The following is a 22,682-nucleotide window of genomic DNA, read 5'->3' as shown; positions in this document are numbered from 1 at the left end:
GCCGCAAGCTGCCCTTCCTCCTCCACCGCCGGTGTACCAGCTTCCATGGCCGACGTCGGAGTTCATCGACCTAGTTAGCGGAGGACGAGTAGTAGCCCATAGCTAAGCTTTAGCAGGCCTTTCTAGCCATTTTTAAGTTTTTTTTATATTTTTTATTATATATAAATTATGGAAAATACGTCCCCGCTGGAGATATGTAAAGCATCATAAGTTGGTGATTTTTTATCGCAAAACCACTGCTATGAGCATCTCTACTTCTCTAGCGTACTCGTTCGCCCTCGCCTGAACCCCCGAGCGCTTTTTTTGCGTTCACATGCCCGCGCCGATGTCCCAGCGACGCGGTATCTACGCGGCCTCCAACTGCGGCGCAATCGCCGGCGCCGGTGCCGGTGCCGGTGCTTCAAACGCCGCTTCCCCTCCCCTTCCGACTTCGTTGGTGAACGGCGATGCCACGCCTCACCGGAACCACCTCCATGACTCGCCGCACCTGGAAAAGGAGGTAGTGGCGGGCTCTAGGGTTTCACCCGGGGAGTGTTTGTTGGATTGAAAGTTGGTGTATTAGGGATGAAATCCTTCGATTCGTAGTATTTTGTTTATCTCATCAGTACGATACTAGGATACTCTCGTAATATTTTTCCGTTAAAAGAAGGAAATCCGTGGTTCATTACCTATTTACCTGACAGTTGGAATGCATCTAATTGGAAACCAGGATTTCGCGATTCAGAAAATTGGTGTTGAATGATTTGAAAGTTGGCGTTTCTTAATAGAAGATTTCCCTTTTTCTGTGAAATATAAGTTGTAGCTTGTCAAGTTGGAAGTTGATTTTATTTGAACTTGGAAGCTTTAATTGATCAATTATATGGTTTTATTTCTGGTGAAAAGGTTGCAGACCGGTAATTTTTCTTTTTCTTTTGATCATCTCCCAGTCCCGCGGTGCAATTGCTGGCGTCGGCGCTTCACATGCCGCCTTCCCTCGTCCTCCCATTTTGCTGATGAAATGCGATGCCACACCTCGCTCGAAGTACCTCTACGACTTGCCGCACCTGGACAAGGAGGTATGTGGCGGGATCTAGGGTTTCACATGAGGAGTGTTTGTTGGATTCAAAGTTGATGTATTAGGGATGAAATCCTCCGATTCATTGTAGTTTTTTGTTTATCTGAGCGGTAGGATACTCTCATAAGAAGGAAATCTGTGGTTGATTACCTGACAGTAGGGATTCATCTAATTTGAAACCCTTGATTTGGCGATAGAGGAAATTGGCGTTGGATGATTTGAAAGTTGGTATTGCGTTAATAGAAGTTTTCCCTTTTCTGTGAAATCTAAGTTGTAGCTTGTCAAGTTGGAAGTTGATTTTATTTGAACTTGGAAGCTTTAATTGATAATTAATGGTGGTATTTCTGGTGAAAAGTTTGCACACCAGTCGAAGGGTGGGTATGGCCGCAGTGGTAGAGTATCTCCATTTGCGTCCTGGGTTCGAATCGGCCTCCTTGCATAATAAAATGCAAGGGAAAGGCTGCCTAGAAATACCCTTCCCCAGACCCCACAATGTGTGGGAGCTTTCAGCACTGGGTACGCCTTGTTTTTAATCATCTCGCAGTCCTAGAGACTGCAGTCCCACTTCAAGTCTTCAATCCTGTGTTTCTCACACTGCATACTCTGCTTGACGATAGCATCATCATTTTAAGGAGCAGTTTCCTTGATTACACCTCATTATTTAATGCAACAACCATGTCCCCTTGTCGGCATATTTGGATAAGTGCCAGTGGATACTCATTGTTCATTTTCAGTGCCAAGTTGTGCGCGGTGATGTCTTACCACATGCGCGCTGATAAGATTGTGTAACTTGGTGTATGATTTGTATGAAATGTTTTGGAATCTCTGCAGATAGTCTATGGATGGTATGCTGAGGCCTTGGTGAAATCTCTCAACCTCTTGAAAGTCGACTCCCACCCAGAGGTTCAGCAGCAAGTCGACTCCCACCCTGAGGTTCAGCAGCATGTTTGCTATCTTATTTACCATTTGAATAGGATTTGGGATGTGTATGCTCTTTTAATTATTTTGTGCCAAACATGTAACAGTTTTATGTTAGTTCATGAGTGGCAGTTGCCTTCTGCATGTAGTATAACTCAAATTCCTTCTAATAATTTCGTGGACACAACAACAACAATAACAACGACATCAAAGCTTTTTTCCCAAGCAAGTTGGGGTAGGCTAGATATGAAACCCAACAGAAATGAAAGGAAGCAAAAACAAGAATGTGAAGGAAAAAGAGAGTAAACTAAGATTCGGGCACACAGATCGCTGATCTCCATGCAGTCCTATCAAGAGCCAAGACTTTAGGTACATTCCAATCCCTCAAGTCTCTTTTTACCGCTTCCACCCAAGTCAACTTTGGTCGTCCCCTACCCCTTCTAGTCTCCTCCATACTCCTTAGAATTCCACTGTTAGTTGGAGCTTCTGTAGGCCTCCGCTGGATATGCCCAAACCACCATACTTTGTGTTGGAGTAACTTCTCGTCAATATTTGATGTTAGTTCTAAGGAGTATACCAGTATACCACTCACCATACTTTGAGTTATACCAGTATACCACCTACAATCAGGATAAGGCCTGTTAGGCAAGTAATATTTGATTTGTTAGGAACATTGGTTGGTTCTCCAACTTCCAAGCTGTATGCCTGCTAGTAAAGGTTTGGCAATAGATCAATAGAGGGTAAGCAATGGAAATTCTAGTCTTCTTCCCCAAAGTTCTGTCTATTCTATTATCTAATCCCTTCCCCAACCAGCCGACTCCACCCGGCCATCCTCCTGGTGGTGTTTTACCCCTGTTGTGTACCCAGGTACACAACAAATATCAATCAAGATGGCAAGAGGCTCACACACCCATTTATACTACAAACTCCAGTCTAGTTTATCTTAGTTCAATGATCGTTATGTTAATATGTTATGCCATTCATTATGTGGTACCCTTTTCTGGTAGTGTATGGTACATTCGTATGACCTTTTCTGATGACAGTTAGCGCTCACTTAACCGAAACGTTAATGCTATTCCGCAATGTGATCCTTTTTGGTAATGATCTGGAGAAAAAAAACCAAGAGAGCAAGAGGCTCAATTTGCTTGGGCAGCCGTTTATACTACGAATGCCCCATCTGAGTTGAATGATGGTCAGTGTTCACTTGACCAAATTGCCTCCCTGTATAAACATTAGTGCTATTTAGCAATGTGATTCTTCTTTGGTAATGATCTGGAGAAAACAATTAATCAAGAGGCCAAGAGGCTCCATTTGCTCGCGCACCCAGTTTGTACTAAGAATTTCCCATCTAGTTTATCCGAGTTGAATGATGGTTATGTTAATATGTTATTCCGTTCATTAGGCGTTACCTTTTTCTGGTAGTGTCTGGTACATGCTTATAACCTTCGCTGACAACATTGAGTGCTCACTTGACCTAACTGTGTCACAATGCAAATTTAAAGCAGTATACTTCAGTATCTTGGAAATTTTATTCATTTATACTTGCCACATTTAACTGCATGTACACGTGATTTAGGGATCTAAATATCGAGACTTACAAAGGGAGCATAATTGTGAGCCTACAGTGCAATTTTGTCCCAGACCATGCTCAGATCAGGATCTTTGTTTTCTTTGTCATACATGCATATCCATATCTGTATTCCATCTTGAAAATGTCGCCTTTGTTGTGCAGGATACTACTGGAGCAAATGGCCCTCCCCTCCTTGAATACCATATTATTCTCTCTCGACTTTTCACATCTGCAGTGTCTGTTCCAAGGTAGTCAACAATGATATCATTTGATTGACTGCTTTGTTTCAAGTTTGCTTACTTTTATGTTCTCTCACAGGATGCAGAAATATCCAGAAGTTCTTTGCTATATACTTGATTGTTTGTCGAACATATGGACTCAATCAGAATGGAAGGCCAACTTGATCAATGCGTTCTGCGATTGTCGGTTCAGAACATCTTTCCTTAATGTCTTTGTATTCTTTGAGAAAGAGCTTGAATTGTGTCTTAAGGGAAACTCTAGTGAAATAAACCAAGAAAGCAGTATAAGTTATGCAACTTTGACTAACTTGTTGCGGTTGATACTGCCCACTTTCTTAACGGTAAGAGACTATCTACACGTATCACTTTTGGTCAGCTGTGGTTGTGTTAATTCTTTTTTGAGAAAACGCAATGACATTGCGTTTCTTTTCATTGCAAAGAAGTTGTTACAGAGTCACACCTCCAAGGAGGGCGAATTACAGTTCGGTTGTGTTAATTCTAGTTTTATGTTTCAGCTGCTTCAGTATATGCAAGCTCTCTGGACAAAAGCAGTCGCTTCTAATATACCGGATGTACTCGAAGGTGCTAAAAGTATGGTGTTCTCCGAAGGGCCAGGGGAGACTCTAAAAGTGCAAAACATAGACAAGGAAGAACAGGAACAGAATGCAATAAGAAATTGGTTAGAAACAACTCGCCAAATTGGGTATATTTGTGACCCTGCCATTTTTCTTTGGATTACTGGATATCGTATGTGAATAATGCAACAATGAAACTTCATCAATCAACCAATATTCTAGAATACTCTTACGATTTTATTCGTATTCTGTTTGCTACATTACATATTTATTCTTTATTTAGAGCATATCTATTGGAAATCACGTTTTGCATGGAAATTCGAAACCTTCAATGTGGACCATTAGATGCAAAGTGGTTGGTCTAGAGGTCATACTTCTCTCCCACCCCACTCAAAGATGCTGCATAGATACTCTTACATTTCACAAAATTTACCAGACTTACCATCAAAAGTGGGTAATTTTGCTGCATTCCCTCTCTCCATTTTGCACACAGTAGTTTCCATTTGGGGTTTCATGTTCTCACTCAAGATGTAGTTTCCACTTGATATGCAGAAGTGGATAATCCCACTGCATCCCCTCTCTCCCATTTAAAAAACAGTAGTTTCCGTTTGGGTTTCATGTTTTCACTCAAGATGTAGCTTCTTTAATCAGCTAATTGGCTCCAAAAACAATATCATCAGTGTTATTATTCTGGGAGTGCGCTAGTGAAATCACCTCAATGTTAAAAATATAACATAACTACACAACGTAGAGTAAGTTTGCTACCAGTTCTACTGTTTATACATGTCATTCATTTATCAATATCATTAAAAGTGAAGCATGCAAGTTGCAATACTTGTTTTGAAATGTAATGGGAATTGGCCGTTAAGCGGTTGCTGGTTTACAGCCATAGATTTTTTTTTTTTAAATTTGGTTCCAAGTTTTAGGGGGGGCTTTCTACGGAGTTCACACACTAATGGGCCATTTTCGTTTCTATGTTATGTCTGATCACTTTCATTTTATATTATTTTATGTATGTATAAATATTTTGACAAATCACATGCTGTAGGTACAATGTGATTGGCATGTGTGCACAACTTGAGGGAGTGTTTGATCTGATTTTAGATAGTTCAGCTGTATGTGGCAGCCTGATGAAAGATATAAGTTCGATGGGATTTCATCATCTGACTTTACTCATCCAGTCTACCATTATTCCACTGGTGAAAAATTGTCCTAAAGAATGTTGGGAAGAATGGGTTGTTGAGCTTCTGTATCCGGTGTTTGACTATTTCCATAACACACTTTATGAGTCATGGTGTGATTTTTTGCATGAGGGTTTAGTGCAAGTACCTGATACCATTGTTTATGTTTTTGCATCGGAAGACAAGGCCGATGGCAAAACGGTTGGGGGCCTCCCCCACTGTTCCCAGTCAAAAAAAAATATAGAGAAGGATCTTCTTATCCAGTTGACCCATGCAGCGTCGGATTTGCTTGCTGTAATAGCATCCCCAGAATTAAATGGTGGGCTAGGCCTTACTACATGTACACAGTTGGATTATATTTGTTCAAGCTCCCTGGTTGGGTAATACTATTCAACTTAACTTTTTTCTATTAATGTTAACTTTTTGTGCATTGGGTTAAGTTAAATATGTCATTTCACCTGTAGGTATGTCCTACATCATGATGGCCTTAGACTTCTGGTCTTAAGTTTAATCTATTACATATTTGGAGCATGGAAGGATGACAAAGCAATAATTACATCAGTGCCATTTTGTTGTCAAATTGTACAAATTGCTAAAGCTACACGTCATGAGGAACTAATATCTTTTGTTAAAGATGATATGATTTCTCATGTCATTTGGTGTTTAACTCTTGAGTCAAGTTTGAACAGTACTATACTTACTGATCTTTGTCGAGACGCATATAAGTGTGTTCAAAATCAGGTAATTCATCAGAACAACTTAAGTTTACGTTAACCTTCTTTTCTGATTCAATAATGTAATCTTCCTTCTGTTAGGATAACACTATTTCTGGATTTGTCGATGGATGGGAACTATAGTATTTCCCTCCATTCCAAATTAATTTACGCAGTTTTTTTTCCTCCAAAATAAGCAAACCTACACACTGAAACATGTCTTGTTACATGCGTATCTAGACCAAATCTGACCAAAGCCGTGTCAACTAATTTGGAATGGAGGGAGTAGAACATTAAAAAAATATTGAAACTTTAGGATTTATTGGGAAAGGAAAATACAGTAGAACACTGAAAAGATCTTCTAAATTTCAGGATTTAGTGTGCGGAGGAAAATACAATGGAAGCAGTGAAGAAAGCACTGAAGAAACCGCTGAAAAAAAAGTTGAAGAAATCTTTCAAAGTTGGTTGTCCAGGCAAATATTTGATGTCCGTTGTAGAAACACACCATTTGATAATCAGGATGAATTTGTGCCAACATGGGGGGTATATTTTCTATCCCCTCTTGTTTGATATTGCTAATTTACCCTTGCCACTCACTTTATATTAATTTGCTATGTACTTTACGTGGTATGAAATGTTTTTTAACAGCACGCCTTATTTGTTCTTGCATCAGGATGAAGACGAATTTAGGGCTTATATTCCAGCTTATATCGACATGTTGCATCAAGTGGATGAAATGGATGACTGCTTGAAGGTAAATTATTTATTGAACCAGTAATTCACCCTTAAGTTTCAATTCTTTCAATGAACAACTGCTCAGACGAGTTTTGGTCATAGGATGGTTGTACTTGTGGGATTGGGGTGGAGAAATTGTGGTTGTTGCTTGTCAATGTTTCTTCTTCAAGAAAACACAAAAGCTTGCATCTTGGTTTATTGATAGATTTTCCTGTGGCAGCAGCACAGGGTCAGCCCTGCGGAGCTTCTTTTTTGATCATCTTAATCAGCCTACTGATATCTTGCCATCTCTGTCAAAGATGGCATGGTTGCGATTTTTCCAGATGCACATGTTTCAGGCTTGGTACTACAGTATTGGCACTAATGGGGCAATAGTATGTACCAGATCTTGTATAGAAGAAGTACAAGTCTTACCTTGTATCAATAAGACTTGAATGTGTCTTATGTTTTGGTTAGAGAAGTTTTTGATTTAGTTAGGAGCATCTGGTTCGTCATATTTTTTAGCAGAGTTCTTTAAATTATTTTGAGCAGAAGCAAGCTTGTATAGAAGAACTACAAGTCTTACCTTGTATCAATTAGACTTGCATGCGTTTAATGTTTTGGTTAGAGAAGTTTTTGATTTAGTTAGGAGCATCTGGTTGTCATATTCAGTACCTACATACTGCAAAAGCAAGCTAAGAGAATATTTTGCCTTCCTTAGGATCAGAAAATGAGAGGTTATTGTCTTTTAGTAAAACTGAGATCATCTCTTGAGTAGGAAACTTTCAGGTTAATTGATTTGTTTGAAGCTGTTTATTATTCCTTACTTTATGCTATTTGATTCACACAAAAAGTGTTTAAATGATTGACTGTTTATTTACAGTGGGGTTATTGTTCTCCGAGGGCTTTCTTTAAGAAATTAAAGCCTGACTTTGCATCGAGATATGATATTGATAGCGAATTTCATGATTATGTCTCGACCATGTCAGCAATATTCTCGGTAAGTGTATTGGTATGCTACCTATGTTACTTTTAGCATGTACCTAACAACACCACTTTTTACACTGTCAGCATTATAGGACATTGAGATGGGCCACAATGCTGTGTGAGCACCATGATTTCAATTGGTGCATTTTTGGATTATAGTTTTGAGAAGTATTGTACAACAAAAACTAAGAGATCTAATCAATTTTGGTATGCAGTTTGTATTAAAGTACATTAAACCTACAGTTCAAATATACTTAAAAAGATAAACAAGTAAAACATATATTGTATCATTTAGTGTGGTGTATGGGCGTGAGGAAATGTACCCTCAGAAGTAAATACAGTTTTTCGCATATATCAATCAATATATTGTCTAATGGGTATTTATTTTGTTGGTTCTGAAGCGCAAAATTTCTGTAAAGCGTTGGCAGAGTCAGAATGATCAAATGTACAAGTTCTTTTGTGAACTCATTAGTTTGAAACCTTATATTCAGGTATTTATTCTATCTCTTGTGTTTAGAGTGGATTAAAAATGTCTCAATACTCACAATATGTGGAGAACTTGCAGCAGCATTCTAGTTATGATGAGAGTGTGCTGGAACTTGTGAAAAATTTGGAGGTGTGTCCTGGTCTTGTTGAATTTCTTAGGGTATCTGCACTTGAGGTGAGTAATTTCATACTAACATGCATATCATTGAGGATTACTCTAATCACTCACCTTTCTCAGAAATTCTGTGCAATATTATCTTTGTGGGAGCCTCAGTTCCATCCTATGATACGGGAGGTGGGTAACATGCAGAAACTTTTGGTGTGAACTTATCTATGCTTTCCACAGTTTCTCAAATGAAATTGTAAATCATTATGTAGGGTCACAAGGAGGTGCTCAGAGAAATAGTTCTTCACTTGACTCGTGTAGAAACATTAACTTTTCTGCAGGTATGTTTCTCTTCTTGTCTTCACACGCGAAATATTTAACAATAACGTATGTTGTTCCTATTTTCAGCCATTGCAACCAGATTTAAGTGATTTTCCGGTGCATCTGCGACGTTACGCAATGAATTATATTGAAGATGAAAATAAAAAGGTATGCACAATCAGTTATGATTCTAATACCTAAAGAGAATTCCTGTTAAAACATGATTATTATCAGTCTATTTTATATGCTAAGTGAATTATTTTGCACCTTTCTTGGTAATTACACGAGCAAAGTCATCCTGCATTTAGTGTAGTATCTAATATGCAAATTTTCTGTGTATGGAGTGACTTCGTGAACAGCTTTGCTTGAGATGGTTAAGGTAGAGCCTGCTGAAATTAACCTATTAGTGCACGGCATTTTGCCTAAAAATACATGAAGTAGTGGAAGATTTTCCTAAATGTATAATTTTTCTGAAAGAAAGTACTAATATATGATTTTCCTTGATGTTTCACTTCGGATACATCTCTTTACGCCATGAAATTGATCATCTTTCCAGTATCATATGGCAAAAGAACAAGCAAGATTGCATGAAAAGTTCGATGAACTTGTGGCTTCATCTGCATTAGATCATTACATCTGCAAGGTTAGTTCTTCAATGGTAGGAACAATTGCCATATGTTTATATGTTTCTGCAAATATACTGCCTCTGCCTCATTAACTTGTCATTTGAGGTTAGCAGGATGATGCACTAGAGGCTGTTCTTAATGATGATCGTGTACACAGTCAGTTCTCAGTTCTGGATCATGATCTCATTAAGTTGTCTATTAAGGTGCTAATTTTACTAATATATTTCCTTTATTTATGAATTATATTTTCATGGAAATGTACCCATTACAATTTTCTACCTTTCTATAGCGAAGAGCCAAACTTCTGGGTAGGAAGGAACAATTATTTTCATATTCCAAACATTTGAGACATGTTGTTGGCAGTGATCAGGTGTGCGTTCTATTTCTTCTGCTTGTCCTTGATTTTGGTAGTTCATGAAGTAAAAAGTTACATAACCATAGGAAACTCTTATGTATTGCTATATGGATTAGAGTAATTTATTTATATATGCAGTTCCTAGTTCGAGACATGCGTATGCTCCAACAATTGGCTTTCAAAACATAGCAATATATTCAATTAGCATGACAAGTCGGCAATATTTCTCTCTGTCTTTCTACTATCCAACTAATGTAGTGCACTGTGTATATTTGTTCATCCATATTTGGGGACGATGTGGCAAATGACATTTGATACGCCAGTTGAACAAAAATAGTATGCTATATTACTCTGGACATACTCCAGTACTGCATGTGTTTCACTATATCTATCCATTGCTCCTAGGAGGCACAAAATTGATTTAGTCCCTCTGTTTTGAAATGCAAGTGTCCACACATTCTAAGATTCCAAGTTTGACAAACAGTTAGATCAGTTAACTACGGACTAAATAAAATATGATGAACTACTAACTAACAAGATTAGTTCCAACAAATGGATCTATGTTCAAAATAATCATTACTTTAGACCTGAGCTTGATTTTCCTCAGAAGATATTGTTGCATTTAACGCACTTGACATTTTTTACTTCTAATGAGCCAAATCAACTAGTAGGCCGCTGCGTATACAACACATTCTCCTTCGCAACCCAATTTCTCCGAACCTCATCATAAGGGCTTCTTGATCTTGTACTTCTGATTATCTAATCATTCTTCTGGAAGAATATATGCTATTTACCAGCTATGCAAGAGTTGGTAATATTTGCATTGGTCTTACGACCTGTGCAAATTCTATAAACCCAGGTTACTGACATTTAAGCTGTATATGAAATTCTTAATATCTTGTAGGACTTGACATGAAACTTTTCTTTGGAAATATCCTAGAGTGTGAAAAGTGGTACATTGCAAATTTTACTACGGCTCTGTCTTTCGCCAAGATGAAATGTACTACCTCTGTTCTGAAATGTAAGCCTTTTTAGAAAGTTATTAGCTTTTTAAGAAGGCTTACATTTCGGAACGGAGGTAATACATGCCAACTTGGAAAAATAGTGTCATTGGCAAATGATATCTTGTTTTAGTTAGTGCCCCCATGGTCACTGAAGCAGCGTGCAGCGACTCTGGCATAAGTTTCTTTTTCACTTCTCTCTTGATTGCTTACCTTTTGGTTTACTTCTGTAGCGATTTTGAACTCTGATCTAGATTGCTTAGTTTGGATAAGGGTTCAGAGGGGGCTGGCATGAATCCCGTTACTGTGTGCACGCATGGAGAGGTTTTTTCGTAGCATGAAATCAATATAGTACTTTGTTTTATTGTTAATACAAACTAGTAAATGTTGTCTTAAAGCATTTTCTTGTAAGATGTGGCTCGATGTTAAAGTAGTTCACAATTCAATCTAATGGACTAAATTTTTTTTTTTGTAAATTTGATAATATGTGGGCTGAATTCTTGATTAGATTAGACCAAGTGCAGTGCAAGGACCTAGAGGGAAATTTATTAAATTTTTTCTACTTGTTTGTAAGCAGCCCCAAAAGTTATCTATTTGTCCTCTAATATTTGACATTTGAAAAACTTGTTCAATCCGACCTATATTGGTCTGTGAAGCTGCAAGTATGCATTTGCGTGCTTTTTGTTAACCATTTGATTGAAAATTCTTTATCTTTTAGCTGAATATTGGACTTCAAAGTTTGATGAGTGAGTTGGAGGCCAAAGATTTTTTCAACATCACTGATGATTCTATCGATTGGGTACTTTACTTATCATAAGCGCTTTATATTGCTCGGTTTTTTACGTACAATCAACAGATTCTTGACCTAATGCTGTAATGTTTCGATTGTTGCATGCTTATTTTTGTAGGATAAGAAATGTTTTTCAGAACTTGTGGACAAATTCAACATGCAAGTTTTTGCTGGGCTCCATCTTCCAGATTATGATGTTATTCGTGGAATTATGGTCTGATCTTTTTCGCCAACACGTTTTGTGCTGCAAATGATTTGTGAAACTTAACTAAATATTCGATAAATGTCAGGATTATCGGGCAATGTCAGCTATGAAGGATGCCTCATGTTCATGGGACCATGTTTTTGAAAAGGTAGGACATTAATCTCGTGGTTATTATTGTTTCTTTTAGATTGGCTCTTTTAATGATCTTCCATTTTATTTCGCTTATGGTCTGTATCAGGTTGTTGGCGCACCATATCGTAGGTGGATACAAAACACTCCTATGGTACTGAGCTGTGCCTTTTCTTTCACAATTTAATTGCTGCATTGCTGCTCATGTACAAGCGTAATTGATCTCTTATATAATTGATCAGTTTTGGATGGACACAAGATACTATGAGCACCAGTACTATGACATCATTCAACAACCATTGAAAAAGGTTAGGTACTTACTGCAGATATGCTACCTCGGTACTAATTTCCTAATTGTTCATAAACGCTGCATATGAATGTATTTCTACTAGTTACCAGATGTAGATAAAGTTTGTAATACAATTTGGCAGTTAGCAACAAATGGTATTTTAGTATCCCATGACATCACCGGCCTTTACAGCAATTTTGTTTTGTTGCGTACCTCGATACTTACAAATTTTCATTTTGCGTACCTCTTAAAGTTTCATGGGCAACTCCTTTTGATCATAATTTAAGAAAGTCAGTTTTTTATTTACCTCAACTCAGTATTTATTTATAGGGTAGTCTAACAGCTCAGTCCCTCGAAGAACAAAGAACTGGCGTGGTATTTGACCTGCGCTCAACTTAGTAACTATAGGGAACTAGAATTTGATCGGTTGCTTGGTCAAAGCATGAAAGGCTGCCTCCTTGCAAATGATATTTGCCCTACAGAATCTAAATTGAATCTGATCAATTACTTTTCCTAATGTAACTCATAATACACTCCATTTAATCAGGCATCACCCAGATTGGATTAGGTATTGACTCGTCTGCAGCGTAGGTTGCGTGTCTCTCTAGCTGGGTTTGGGCCTATCCTCATGCTTATGGTGGACAACTGGACATCTTATATTACGTTGACCATTGCTGATGCTTATTAGAGGCACAATGACGCATATGGCAGATGTGCAAGTGCTTGATAGGTGACGTCTCAGTGAGGTTAGATGTCAATGACTGTCCAGATCAGCAAAATATGAGCGCAATGGCAGCTGGACTGAGAAGCGGTGAGTGCCGAGAATATGGCATTAGGATTGAGTAAGTGACGATGGTACACCCTGCATGGTAGTGATGCACAACCAGAGTAATTTTTTTTAATGTTCTTAATAAGCACTAACAGTTTTAGTAATCAAACTGCTTAAGACTCTAAATTTAAGTATTCTTGAAATTGTTGCACATGCAATTTATGCCTTTGTCGTTGGTCTCTGCTTCTCTCTGTTGCAACACTTGCAAATATAGGATGAAGGTATAATGATCCAGATGTATTCTGACATTATTTACCCACTTTTGCTAACAGATATGGACAAAAAGAAGATTCTCAACTGGAGCATAGGTGCAAGTTGCGTGACCACCCGTGCCATTTACTCTACGGGAATACTTGCCACTGAACCCCCAGCTTGAGTGATGGTTTCATCTGACGTAGTAGTGAGTTGAGTTGGAACAATTGTGTTTACTCTTTTTTTTTTTTGAGATGGAACACTGACATTCCATTAACCTTGGTCGGCAGAATTGCTGTACATGGCCCTAGTTACATACATAGGTAAAGCATCTAAGCACACACGGTGTAAACCTATTGGTTCAGGTGCACCCATTACGCCAGCGGATGAGCTGGCATATTACGATCACGCTTTTCATAAACAATCCGAGCCTCAATAAAGTTCATGCGCATACGAATTTGAAGTTCTCTGAAAAGGGCTCCCAGTGGCGCTGCATCATAATCTGTTAATATGATTTCATTTGCAAGACTTGGCAGTCTGGTGAAAAGTTCTGCAATCAGCATGGACTGGAGGAGAGCTTCAGATTCTGTGGCAATGGCCTTACCTGCATTTGCGATAGCTCCTGCGCCGGTGAAAACAAGCTTGCTTTCATGATCCTAAGCAAGGCAACCCCATCCACCCCTCTCCACAGTGGGATGAAATGCACCGTCAAGATTTATCTTGGTCCATTCCTCGGCTGGAGGGTTCCATTTCCCAACTCGTTTATCAGTCGTTGGTTTCTTTAGGAATTTTGCCCATTCCCCTGTATGCCTACCGACTATGAACGCGAGTTCCTCGGGTGTTAGTTGTTGTTCCCCATGGTTTGCCTTATTCCTCTCCGTCCACCAACAGGTGGCCTCCATCTTCGAACATAGTGTGGCACATAGGGCACCTCGTGTCCAGTTACATCCTCTTTTGCTGAATGTTCACTCGTGTAGGAAGAAGGAAATGGTGAACTTTGGCCGGACATTCCAGGCTCCACAACCGATCCTAGACACTTCTTCTCCAACTGCTTCCTTGGACACCTTCTGACGAACCAGCTTGCCACTTTGCATTACTGAAACAGAGTGGACATGGTAGGCTAACTTCACAGTGAAACACTCTTTTTCATTCCGTTAGAGTAAAACGATGTGGGAACTGACATGTCGTTCCTGGAGGACGCTCCAGGAACCGTCTTCCGAACCGTCGCCTCTTTTGGAGGCGTCCGTTCCCCCTATATATGTGTTCAATCATCAATGAAAATGACCACTTGATTCATTCAATCGATTCCTTTCTCGTTTTACTCGAACACGTTATAGTCTCTGCCGAGAAGAACTAGAACGAGATCGACAGGAACCTGCAGGCAAAAGGTAAGAAAGATACGATGCATGTGTTTCTGTCATGGTTCCTTCGCCTGCTCCAAAGGAGGCAATGGTCCGGAAGCATAGCTTCAGGAGTAACCGACTAAATTAGGAGCCGGGATTAACACTTAATTAACCGCTGAAATTAATTATTTTAACACTCCTCTTAATCACCGCTTGATTGTATTAAAGTCTGTCACCTTGATTGCAATCTCCTCCAAAATCACCGTGGGAAAAATGTGAGGAGTGGTGTAGGATATGTTGTTAAAACTACTTTAAACCCAGTGAAAAATAAGAAGAAAATGATACAACATATAATTGGTATTGCCTCTTTATTAACTTGGTACGAGAAAAACCTTGTAAAAGGGGGAAAACTTCATAGAGTTTAGAGAACAATATATGGCGTCTATACTTTCCTAAAAACCCCGGTGGGGAAAACAGAAAGTATGGCATATTATCTTGCATTGATATTACCTCATTAAAAACCTTCATGAGAACCTGCATAGTAAACTCATAAAGGGAAAAAAAGTGTAATATGATGCTTTGAAAAAGTGTAATATGATGCTTTGAATATGATTGATTCAGGAAGATACCCCTGATTCTCGCAAATTTGGAATCTAGTATCACATTTTTCCGGTTTAGCTTTCATACTTGTTGTCTCGTAGCTAACTTTTACATTCTTTTTTTAGGGCTCCCCTGGTACTTACCAGGAGCGCTCCAGGCATGAGGCCGGAAACTTTCGAGGAAGCCGCCAAGACCTCTCCTCCTCCTCAACCAAGTCCGGCACGATCTGGTGCCGGCAAAGCTCCATCCTCCCCTCGTGGGGGGAAAACAAATTCGGGGTGCGCGGCCCCTAAATCGCCAAATTTCCGCGCGGAGGAGGACTTCACCTCTCCTCCTGACTTTGAAGACACCGGCGCCAGCAACATGGGCGCCGGCTCCGAAGATGCCGGGCGGCCGGAACCTCTGGTTCCGCCCGTCCTTGAAAAGAAGAAGAAGACCACCGCTACTTCCCCCTCCAAGACTGCGCCGGCAACTTCCTCTCCGGCGAAGGATGCAGCTGCACCTCCGCCGGCATCTGCCGCCAAACCAGCTCCTGCCCCCCAGCAGACTCCGCCGGAAGGCGCGATAATAACCGCATAGCAGCTTACTGTGGCGGTCACAGCAGCGACAGCGCCCGCCTCCGGCTCCCAGGGATAGTCCCTTGTGCTACACGCCGGGCGCGCCGCGGTTACTGCCGGCGAGAAGGCCTCAACTCAGCTGGGCCGGATCGTTGAGCTGACCCGCGGCGGGGCCGACCTGGGCTCGCTCAAGGAGTACGTGGAGAAGTGGAACTGGGCGGACCTCTCCCACGCCACCTGCGGCCTTGGCAAGGACAAGCTGCCGGTAGTTGATAACTCCGGCCCGCGGAGCACGGTGCAACACTTTAGCCGGCTCAAGCGCGCCATGAAGGAGTTTGACACGGCTTGGCACGACGACAAAGCCAACGTGGTGGTAAGCGTGCTACTTAAACTTCAACTCTTTTCTTTATACCAATGCCGGTTTTCAATTTTTCAACTTATAGATATATCTTCATAGTCCCCGAGTTTCAGGTTAAGCACGCAGTACTTAGCGCGAAATTTTCTTGAAGCAAAAAACCGGCATAGCTAGTCCCTGAGTTTCGGGTTAAGCACGAAGTACTTAGCGCGAAACTGCAAAAAACCGGCATAGCTAGTCCCCGAGTTTCGGGTTAAGCACAAAGTACTTAGTGCGAAACTGCAAAAAACCGGCATAGCTAGTCCCCGAGTTTCGGGTTAAGAACAAAGTACTTAGCGTGAAACTGCAAAAAACCGGCATAGCTAGGCCCCGAGTTTCGGGTTAAGCACAAAGTACTTAGCGCGAAACTGCAAAAAACCGGCATAGCTAGTCCCCGAGTTTTGGGTTAAGCACAAAGTACTTGAGCACGAAACTGCAAAAAACCAGCATAACTAGTCCCCGAGTTTCGGGTTAAGCACAAAGTAGTTAGCACGAAACTGCAAAAAACCGGCATAGCTCACTGCGACTTTGGTTCTGTGCAGGGCACCCTCGACTCCCGGAAGCAACTGTTCGAGGGGCTGCTGTGGGAGCACCGGGACCTCACCGCGGCCTTCACCACCCTCGAGCGGACCCACGGCAAGTGCCAAGGTTAGCCTCCACCTTCCGGCTTATTTTGTACCGTTTTTTCCCTTGATGAATATTATTTATAAGTTTCTTTTGTGCAGCTGCCCTTCCGGAAGCCTCGCTTGAGGACCTTGCCGGCCAAATCCCCGCACTCAAGGGTAAACCTCGTTTGTTTGTTTGTCTTTTTTTGTTTGAGCTCACCGGCTTCTTTTACTGAACTTTTGCCCTTCCGGAGTGCAGCTGAGAAGGAAAAGCTGGCCCTTGAGCACCACAACGCACTGCAAGCCCAGCGGAACAACGCCGCTGAACTTAAGGACCAAATGGTACAGACTGGGCTACAGCATGCGCATGCGCTGAAGGAGGCCATAGCTGCCGGCGAAGCCAAGGTGGAGGAGGCCCGGAAGGAACTTGCTGAGGCCACAGGGCAGCTGCGGAAGGAGCTGGAGGAGAGGGCCAAGCAGCTGAAGGAGGCGCAGGACCGGAACGCTGAGCTACTGTCGGGCCAAGCTGAATTTGACCTAATGGTCATCCAAACCGACGGCTAGGCGCTCAGTAAGTGCTTCTTTTCTCATGCTTGCCAACTTACATTTTCCAGCGGTGTATCTTTATACCGTTTTCTTTGTCTTTTCTTTCAGAGCTTTTTCCGGACTCCAAGCCGCACGCGCACAAGAGGGTCATGGAGCTGCGGGCTGAGAACGCTGTTAGCGATCCGGATGCTCCCTGGAACGCATACGATCACCTCGTTGCGCTGCACGCCCGGATCACTCATATGAAGGTCGTCGACCGGCATCTTAGCGATGTGCTGGAAGTTGCCCTTCAGGTGTTTAAGCTCCTGTGGCCCGGGGAGTCCGTGCCGGATGACTTGACTCGGCTTGCCCAACGGTTGAAGGACGCCGGCAAAAGGTTCAGCGAGTGAAAACGCCGGTAGAGGCAGTCCCCGAGATTCATTCGAGGTGCCGGAATTTTATTAATAGCAAATAAGGTACAAAAAGGAACTCCTTACATCACATCTTCAGGAATAGAAAGGGCGGAGTAAAGCTATATTCCATGGGCGCTTGGTTTCCTCTTCTGACCTGTCCTTTTTTTCCCTTCTTCGATTCCTGTGCATCGATCAAGTAATATGCATCATTGTGCAGAGCCTTGATCACAATGAAAGGCCCTTCCCACAGAGGTGAGAGTTTGTGCCGTCCTTCAGTGCGCTGCACTAGACGTAACACCAGGTCTCCTTCCCGGAACACCCTCGGGTTTACCTTCCGGCTATGATAGCGTATGAGGTTTTGCTGGTATATGGCTGATCTTGCCAAAGCCATTTCTCTTTGTTCCTCAAGCAAATCAACATCGTTTTCTCGAGCCTCTTTTACCTCTTCTTCGGTATAGAGCTGAACTCTTGGTGAGTCATGGAGAATGTCGGTTGGTATGACCGCTTCTGCTCCGTATACCATGAAAAATGGTGTATATCTGGTAGACCGGTTCGGTGTGGTCCTTATTCTCCACAACACTGATGGTAATTCATCAAGCCAACATCCTGGCGTTTTTTGAGTGGCTCAATAAGCCTCGGCTTGATACCGGAAAGCACAAGTGCGTTTGTTCTCTCAACTTGCCTGTTGCCTTGTGGGTGTGCCACAAAACACACATCCAACCGGATATTGTTATCGTCACAGAACCACTTAAACTCTCCTTGAGCAAAGTTTGTTCCGTTATCAGTGATGATGCTGTGCGGGTATCCATACCGCAAGATGACATCTTTCAAGAATTTCACGGATGTATGCCCATCACATTTTGCAATTGGCTTTACCTCGAGCCACTTGGTGAATTTATCGACCATCACCAAGATGTGAGTCATGCTTCCTCTTGCCGTTTTGAACGGTCCAACCATGTCCAGGCACCAAACCGCAAATGGCCAAGTTATCGGTATGGTTTTCAAACCAGATGCTGGGGTATGATTTTGCTTGGCGTACCTCTAGCACCCATTGCATTTCCGGACCAAGTCCTCAGCATCTTCCAAAGCAGTGGGCCAATAGAACCCATGCCGGAACACTTTTGCCACCAGTGCCCTGGATAAGGCATGGTGCCCACATTCTCCTTGGTGAACCTCCACGAGCATTTCTTTTCCCTCTTCCGGTTCCACACATCGTTGAAGGACACCGGTAACACTTCTCTTGTACATCTCACCATTGATGATGGTGTACGCCTTGGATCTTCTTTGGATCCTCCTCGATTTAGTTTCATCAGCCGGCAAGCCGCCGTTGATCAGGAATTCCTTAATAGGTTTAACCCAGGTTGGTGCTTCCCGAACCGTAAACACCGGTACATCTATCTCCATGCAATCCACCATCATACTTTCTTCCGGTTTTGACCCCGAAGTCCCCGGGTTTGCCGGAACAGTCCCCGGGTTTCCTTCATCAACATCCATTGGTACAATGTGGGATTCCGGTACGAAGATTGATTCAGATTCCAGACTTGGTGTGATTGATGGTTTTCTCAGGTGAGCTAAGGCTATTCCGGAAGGAATTTCTTGCCTAGACGAGCCCAACTTGGATAGAGTATCTGCGGCTTCATTTTCCGTCCGTGGTACATGGTGAAACTCACATCCATCGAAGAATCCGGCAATCTTTTGCACATGGAACCGGTATGCTGCCATGTTGGCATCTTTTGCATCCCAATCTCCGGAGCACTGCTGCACCACTAAATCCGAATCACCGTAGAAAATGATCCGGTGGACACCGATTTCTTTTGCGACCTTGAGCCCATGGACCAAGGCTTCATATTCAGCGACATTGTTTGATGCCCTAAAGTGTATCTGCAACACGTATCTCAAGTGATCCCCTTTTGGTGAGGTGAGAACCACTCCGGCACATAGACCCTCTTTGAGTTTGGATCCGTCAAAGTGCATCTTCCACTAGTCCAGTTCCAGTTAGGCGACTTATACTGCATTTAAGCCCAATCAACCAGGAAATCTGCCAAAGCTTGTGATTTTATGGCGTCTCTTCTCTCATACGCCGGTACGTATGGTGATAGCTGAATTGCCCACTTAGCAATCCGGCCACTGGCATCTTTGTTGCCAATGATCTCCGAGATAGGTGCCTCGCTCACTACCTTCACCGGGTGCTCCTCAAAGTAATGCTTGAGCTTTGTGGCAGCCATGAACACGCCATAGGTCATTTTCTGGAAGTGCGGGTAGTTTTGCTTTGAGAGGGAGAGCACCTCGCTCAGATAGTATACCGGCCTCTGCACGGGTTTTCCTTCCTCGTCTCTTTCTACCACAACCACAACACTCACAACCCGGTTCGTTGCCGCTATGTAAAGCAACATGGGTTCCCTTTCCAAAGGTGAAGCCAATACCGGAGCTGTGGCCAGCATGTTTTTTAGCTCCTTGAACGCTGCATCTGCCTATGGTGTCCAGACAAAAGTGTCCGATTTTCTCATTAAGGCATAGAGTGACATGGCTTTTTCTCCCAACCGGCTTATGAACCGGCTTAACGATGCCAAGCTTCCGGTGAATTTTTGGACGTCCTTGAGGTCCTGAGGTATGGTCATCCTCTCGATGGCTCGAATTTTTACCGGGTTAACTTCTATACCGCGGCTGGATATTAAGAAACCGAGAAGTTTTCCGGCTGGAACACCAAAGGTGCATTTTGCCGGATTAAGTTTCATCCGGAACCTTCTCAAGTTGTCAAACGTTTGCCTCAGATCATCGATCAAGGTATCTTTCACCTTTTTTTTATCACGACATCGTCTACATAGACTTGCACGTTTTTGCCGATCTGATCGAACAAGCATTTTTTGCATACATCGCTGGTATGTTGCGCCGACATTTCTCAAACCAAAAGGCATAGTGACATAGCAATAAGCCCCGTGCGGGGTAATGAACGCAATCTTTATTTGATCTTCCTTTTTCAAGGGAATTTGATGGAATCCGGAATAAGCATCCAGAAAAGACAACAGTTCACAACCAGTGGTAGAATCGATCACCTGATCAATTCGGGGTAAAGGGAAAGGATCTTTTGGGCACGCCTTGTTCAGGTTGGTGCAGTTGATGCACATGCGCCACACCTTTGGAGCCTTGGGGTCTTCTTCTTTTTTCTTCTCGACCAGCACCGGATTGGCCAGCCACTCGGTATGCAGCACCTCCACGATGAAACCGGAAACCAGTAACTTTGTCACTTCCTCTCCAATGATTTTCCTTCTATCTTTAGCAAACCGGCGTAAAGGTTGTCTCACCGGCTTCGCATCCTTCCGGACATTCAAAGAGTGCTCAGCCAACTCCCTCGGCACACCCACCAAGTCATCGGTAGACCAGGCGAAGATGTTCCGATTCTCACGGAGGAAGCTGACGAGCGCGCTTTCCTATGCCTCACTCAGGCCGGCACCGATACGAACGATGCGCTCTGGGCAAGCCGGATCCTGCACAATGTCCTTTGTCTCCTTTGTTGGCTTGAACGCCGGTGCGCCCAAGTTGCTGCTCATGGCCGCTAGGTTCAACTGGGAGGACTGAGCCAATGCCACAGCTTTGAATTCTTTTCTTTTCCTCTACTATCACCAGCGATTTGGCCAGATTTGATCCGGCGGAAGCGGTTTCCAGCGACACTTTGTAGTTTCCCACCACAGTCAAAGGACCGTTGGGTGCCGGCATCTTCATCTTGAGGTATGCGGTATGAGTTGAGGCCATGAACGCTGCCAACGCCGGTCTCCCCAACAGTGCATGGTAGGGGCTGTCCAGATCAACCACCTCGAACAGAAGGTTCTCAACCCGACAGTTGTCACGTCCTCCAAACAGCACATCCACCCAGACTTTGCCCATGGGAGGTTGTGTGGGTCAGCTGTAGCATGTTTTCCTTTATGCCGAGCGTACGCATGGTGTGCCGGTACATGATGTTTATGCTGCTTCCGTTATCCAATAGCACTTTGCTGAACTTGAGTCGTGTCGTTGGCCCTTGCATTATTGGATCCACAACCAGAGCATACCCGCCAGGATTTGGCATGATCTTCGGGTGATCCTTGAACGACCAGGTAATTTCCTGATCTGACCACAACATGTACCTTGGTACTGCCGGCATCACCGCGTTCACTTCCATGGAACGGCGATGCACACTTTGCCTATCTGTTGGCTCTGTGATAAATACAACACAACACAAATGTGGGTTCTTGTAAACATTCCGGCCCAAAGGTGTCGGCGGTGGCCCTTGATCATTGCCATTCGCCACCTGGTGAACCTCTTGCTGCTGCTGCGGCCGATTCTGCTGAGCAAAAACTGGCTGCGCATTTGCCCCGGTTAGCGGCGGCGGTGGTGGTAACTTCTCGAAACCCTGATTTCCGGCATCTTTCATCGTGCCTCTCTCCATCAACCTCTTGGTCCAGGAGCAATCTCTTGTCAGGTGGTTCGCCGGCCTAGCTGGATTTGGTGTGTGCCACTGATACGCGTGAAGCACACGTCCGTTGGGAACCCCAAGTGGAAGGTATGATGCGTATAGAAGCAAGTTTCCCTCAGTATGAAACCAAGGTTATCGAACCAGTAGGAGCCAAGAAGCACGTGAAGGTTGTTGGTGGAGGAGTGTAGTGCGACGCAACACCAGTGAAACCGGCGCCAACGTGGAACCTACACAACACAATCAAGATACTTTGCCCCAACATAACAGTGAGGTTGTCAATCTCACCGGCTTGCTGAAAACAAAGGATTAAGCGTATCGAGTGGAAGATGGTGTTTGTTTGCAAAGAACAGTAAGAACAATGATTGCAGTAGAATGTATTCAGATGTAAAAGAATGGACCGGGGTCCACAGTTCACTAGTGGTGTCTCTCCAATAAGATAACTAACATGCTGGGTGAACAAATTACAGATGGGCAATTGACAAATAAAGATTCAATACATATCAATGATGATTACT

At 42.7% G+C, this 22,682-nt stretch overlaps 1 protein-coding gene across 1 annotated transcript; it reads left to right on the top strand.

Moving 5' to 3' along the window:
• The first annotated feature begins 325 nt into the window (after nt 1–325).
• On the top strand, nt 326–14,380 carry LOC127299641 (uncharacterized). Its single transcript, XM_071820850.1, has 26 exons — nt 326–499; nt 927–1,055; nt 1,886–1,987; nt 3,705–3,790; nt 3,861–4,122; nt 4,297–4,484; nt 5,405–5,917; nt 6,002–6,278; nt 6,623–6,793; nt 6,924–7,004; nt 7,848–7,964; nt 8,353–8,442; nt 8,517–8,612; nt 8,676–8,732; nt 8,816–8,884; nt 8,952–9,032; nt 9,421–9,522; nt 9,604–9,693; nt 9,780–9,860; nt 11,565–11,645; nt 11,755–11,850; nt 11,927–11,989; nt 12,080–12,124; nt 12,213–12,278; nt 12,851–13,101; nt 13,361–14,380. Exons 1-25 carry the CDS (start codon nt 326–328, stop codon nt 12,935–12,937), a joined length of 3,204 nt encoding a protein of 1,067 aa, XP_071676951.1. The 3' UTR covers nt 12,938–13,101; nt 13,361–14,380.
• The last annotated feature ends 8,302 nt before the right edge of the window (nt 14,381–22,682 follow it).

The sequence above is a fragment of the Lolium perenne genome, chromosome 5 (genome assembly GCF_019359855.2).
Source record: "Lolium perenne isolate Kyuss_39 chromosome 5, Kyuss_2.0, whole genome shotgun sequence".
NCBI classification, from domain to species: Eukaryota; Viridiplantae; Streptophyta; class Magnoliopsida; order Poales; family Poaceae; genus Lolium; species Lolium perenne.
Note: the sequence above shows the minus strand (reverse complement) of the source record. Positions and strands in the feature narration are given on the sequence as shown.

Excerpts from the sequence above, each read along its gene's own strand:
- LOC127299641 (XM_071820850.1), top strand. The coding sequence starts at position 326 with ATGTCCCAGCGACGCGGTATCTACGCGGCCTCCAACTGCGGCGCAATC. Across the intron at positions 5,918-6,001 it reads TGTTCAAGCTCCCTGGTTGG|GTATGTCCTACATCATGATG; the intron begins GTAATACTATTC and ends TTTCACCTGTAG. Across the intron at positions 7,005-7,847 it reads AAATGGATGACTGCTTGAAG|TGGGGTTATTGTTCTCCGAG; the intron begins GTAAATTATTTA and ends GTTTATTTACAG.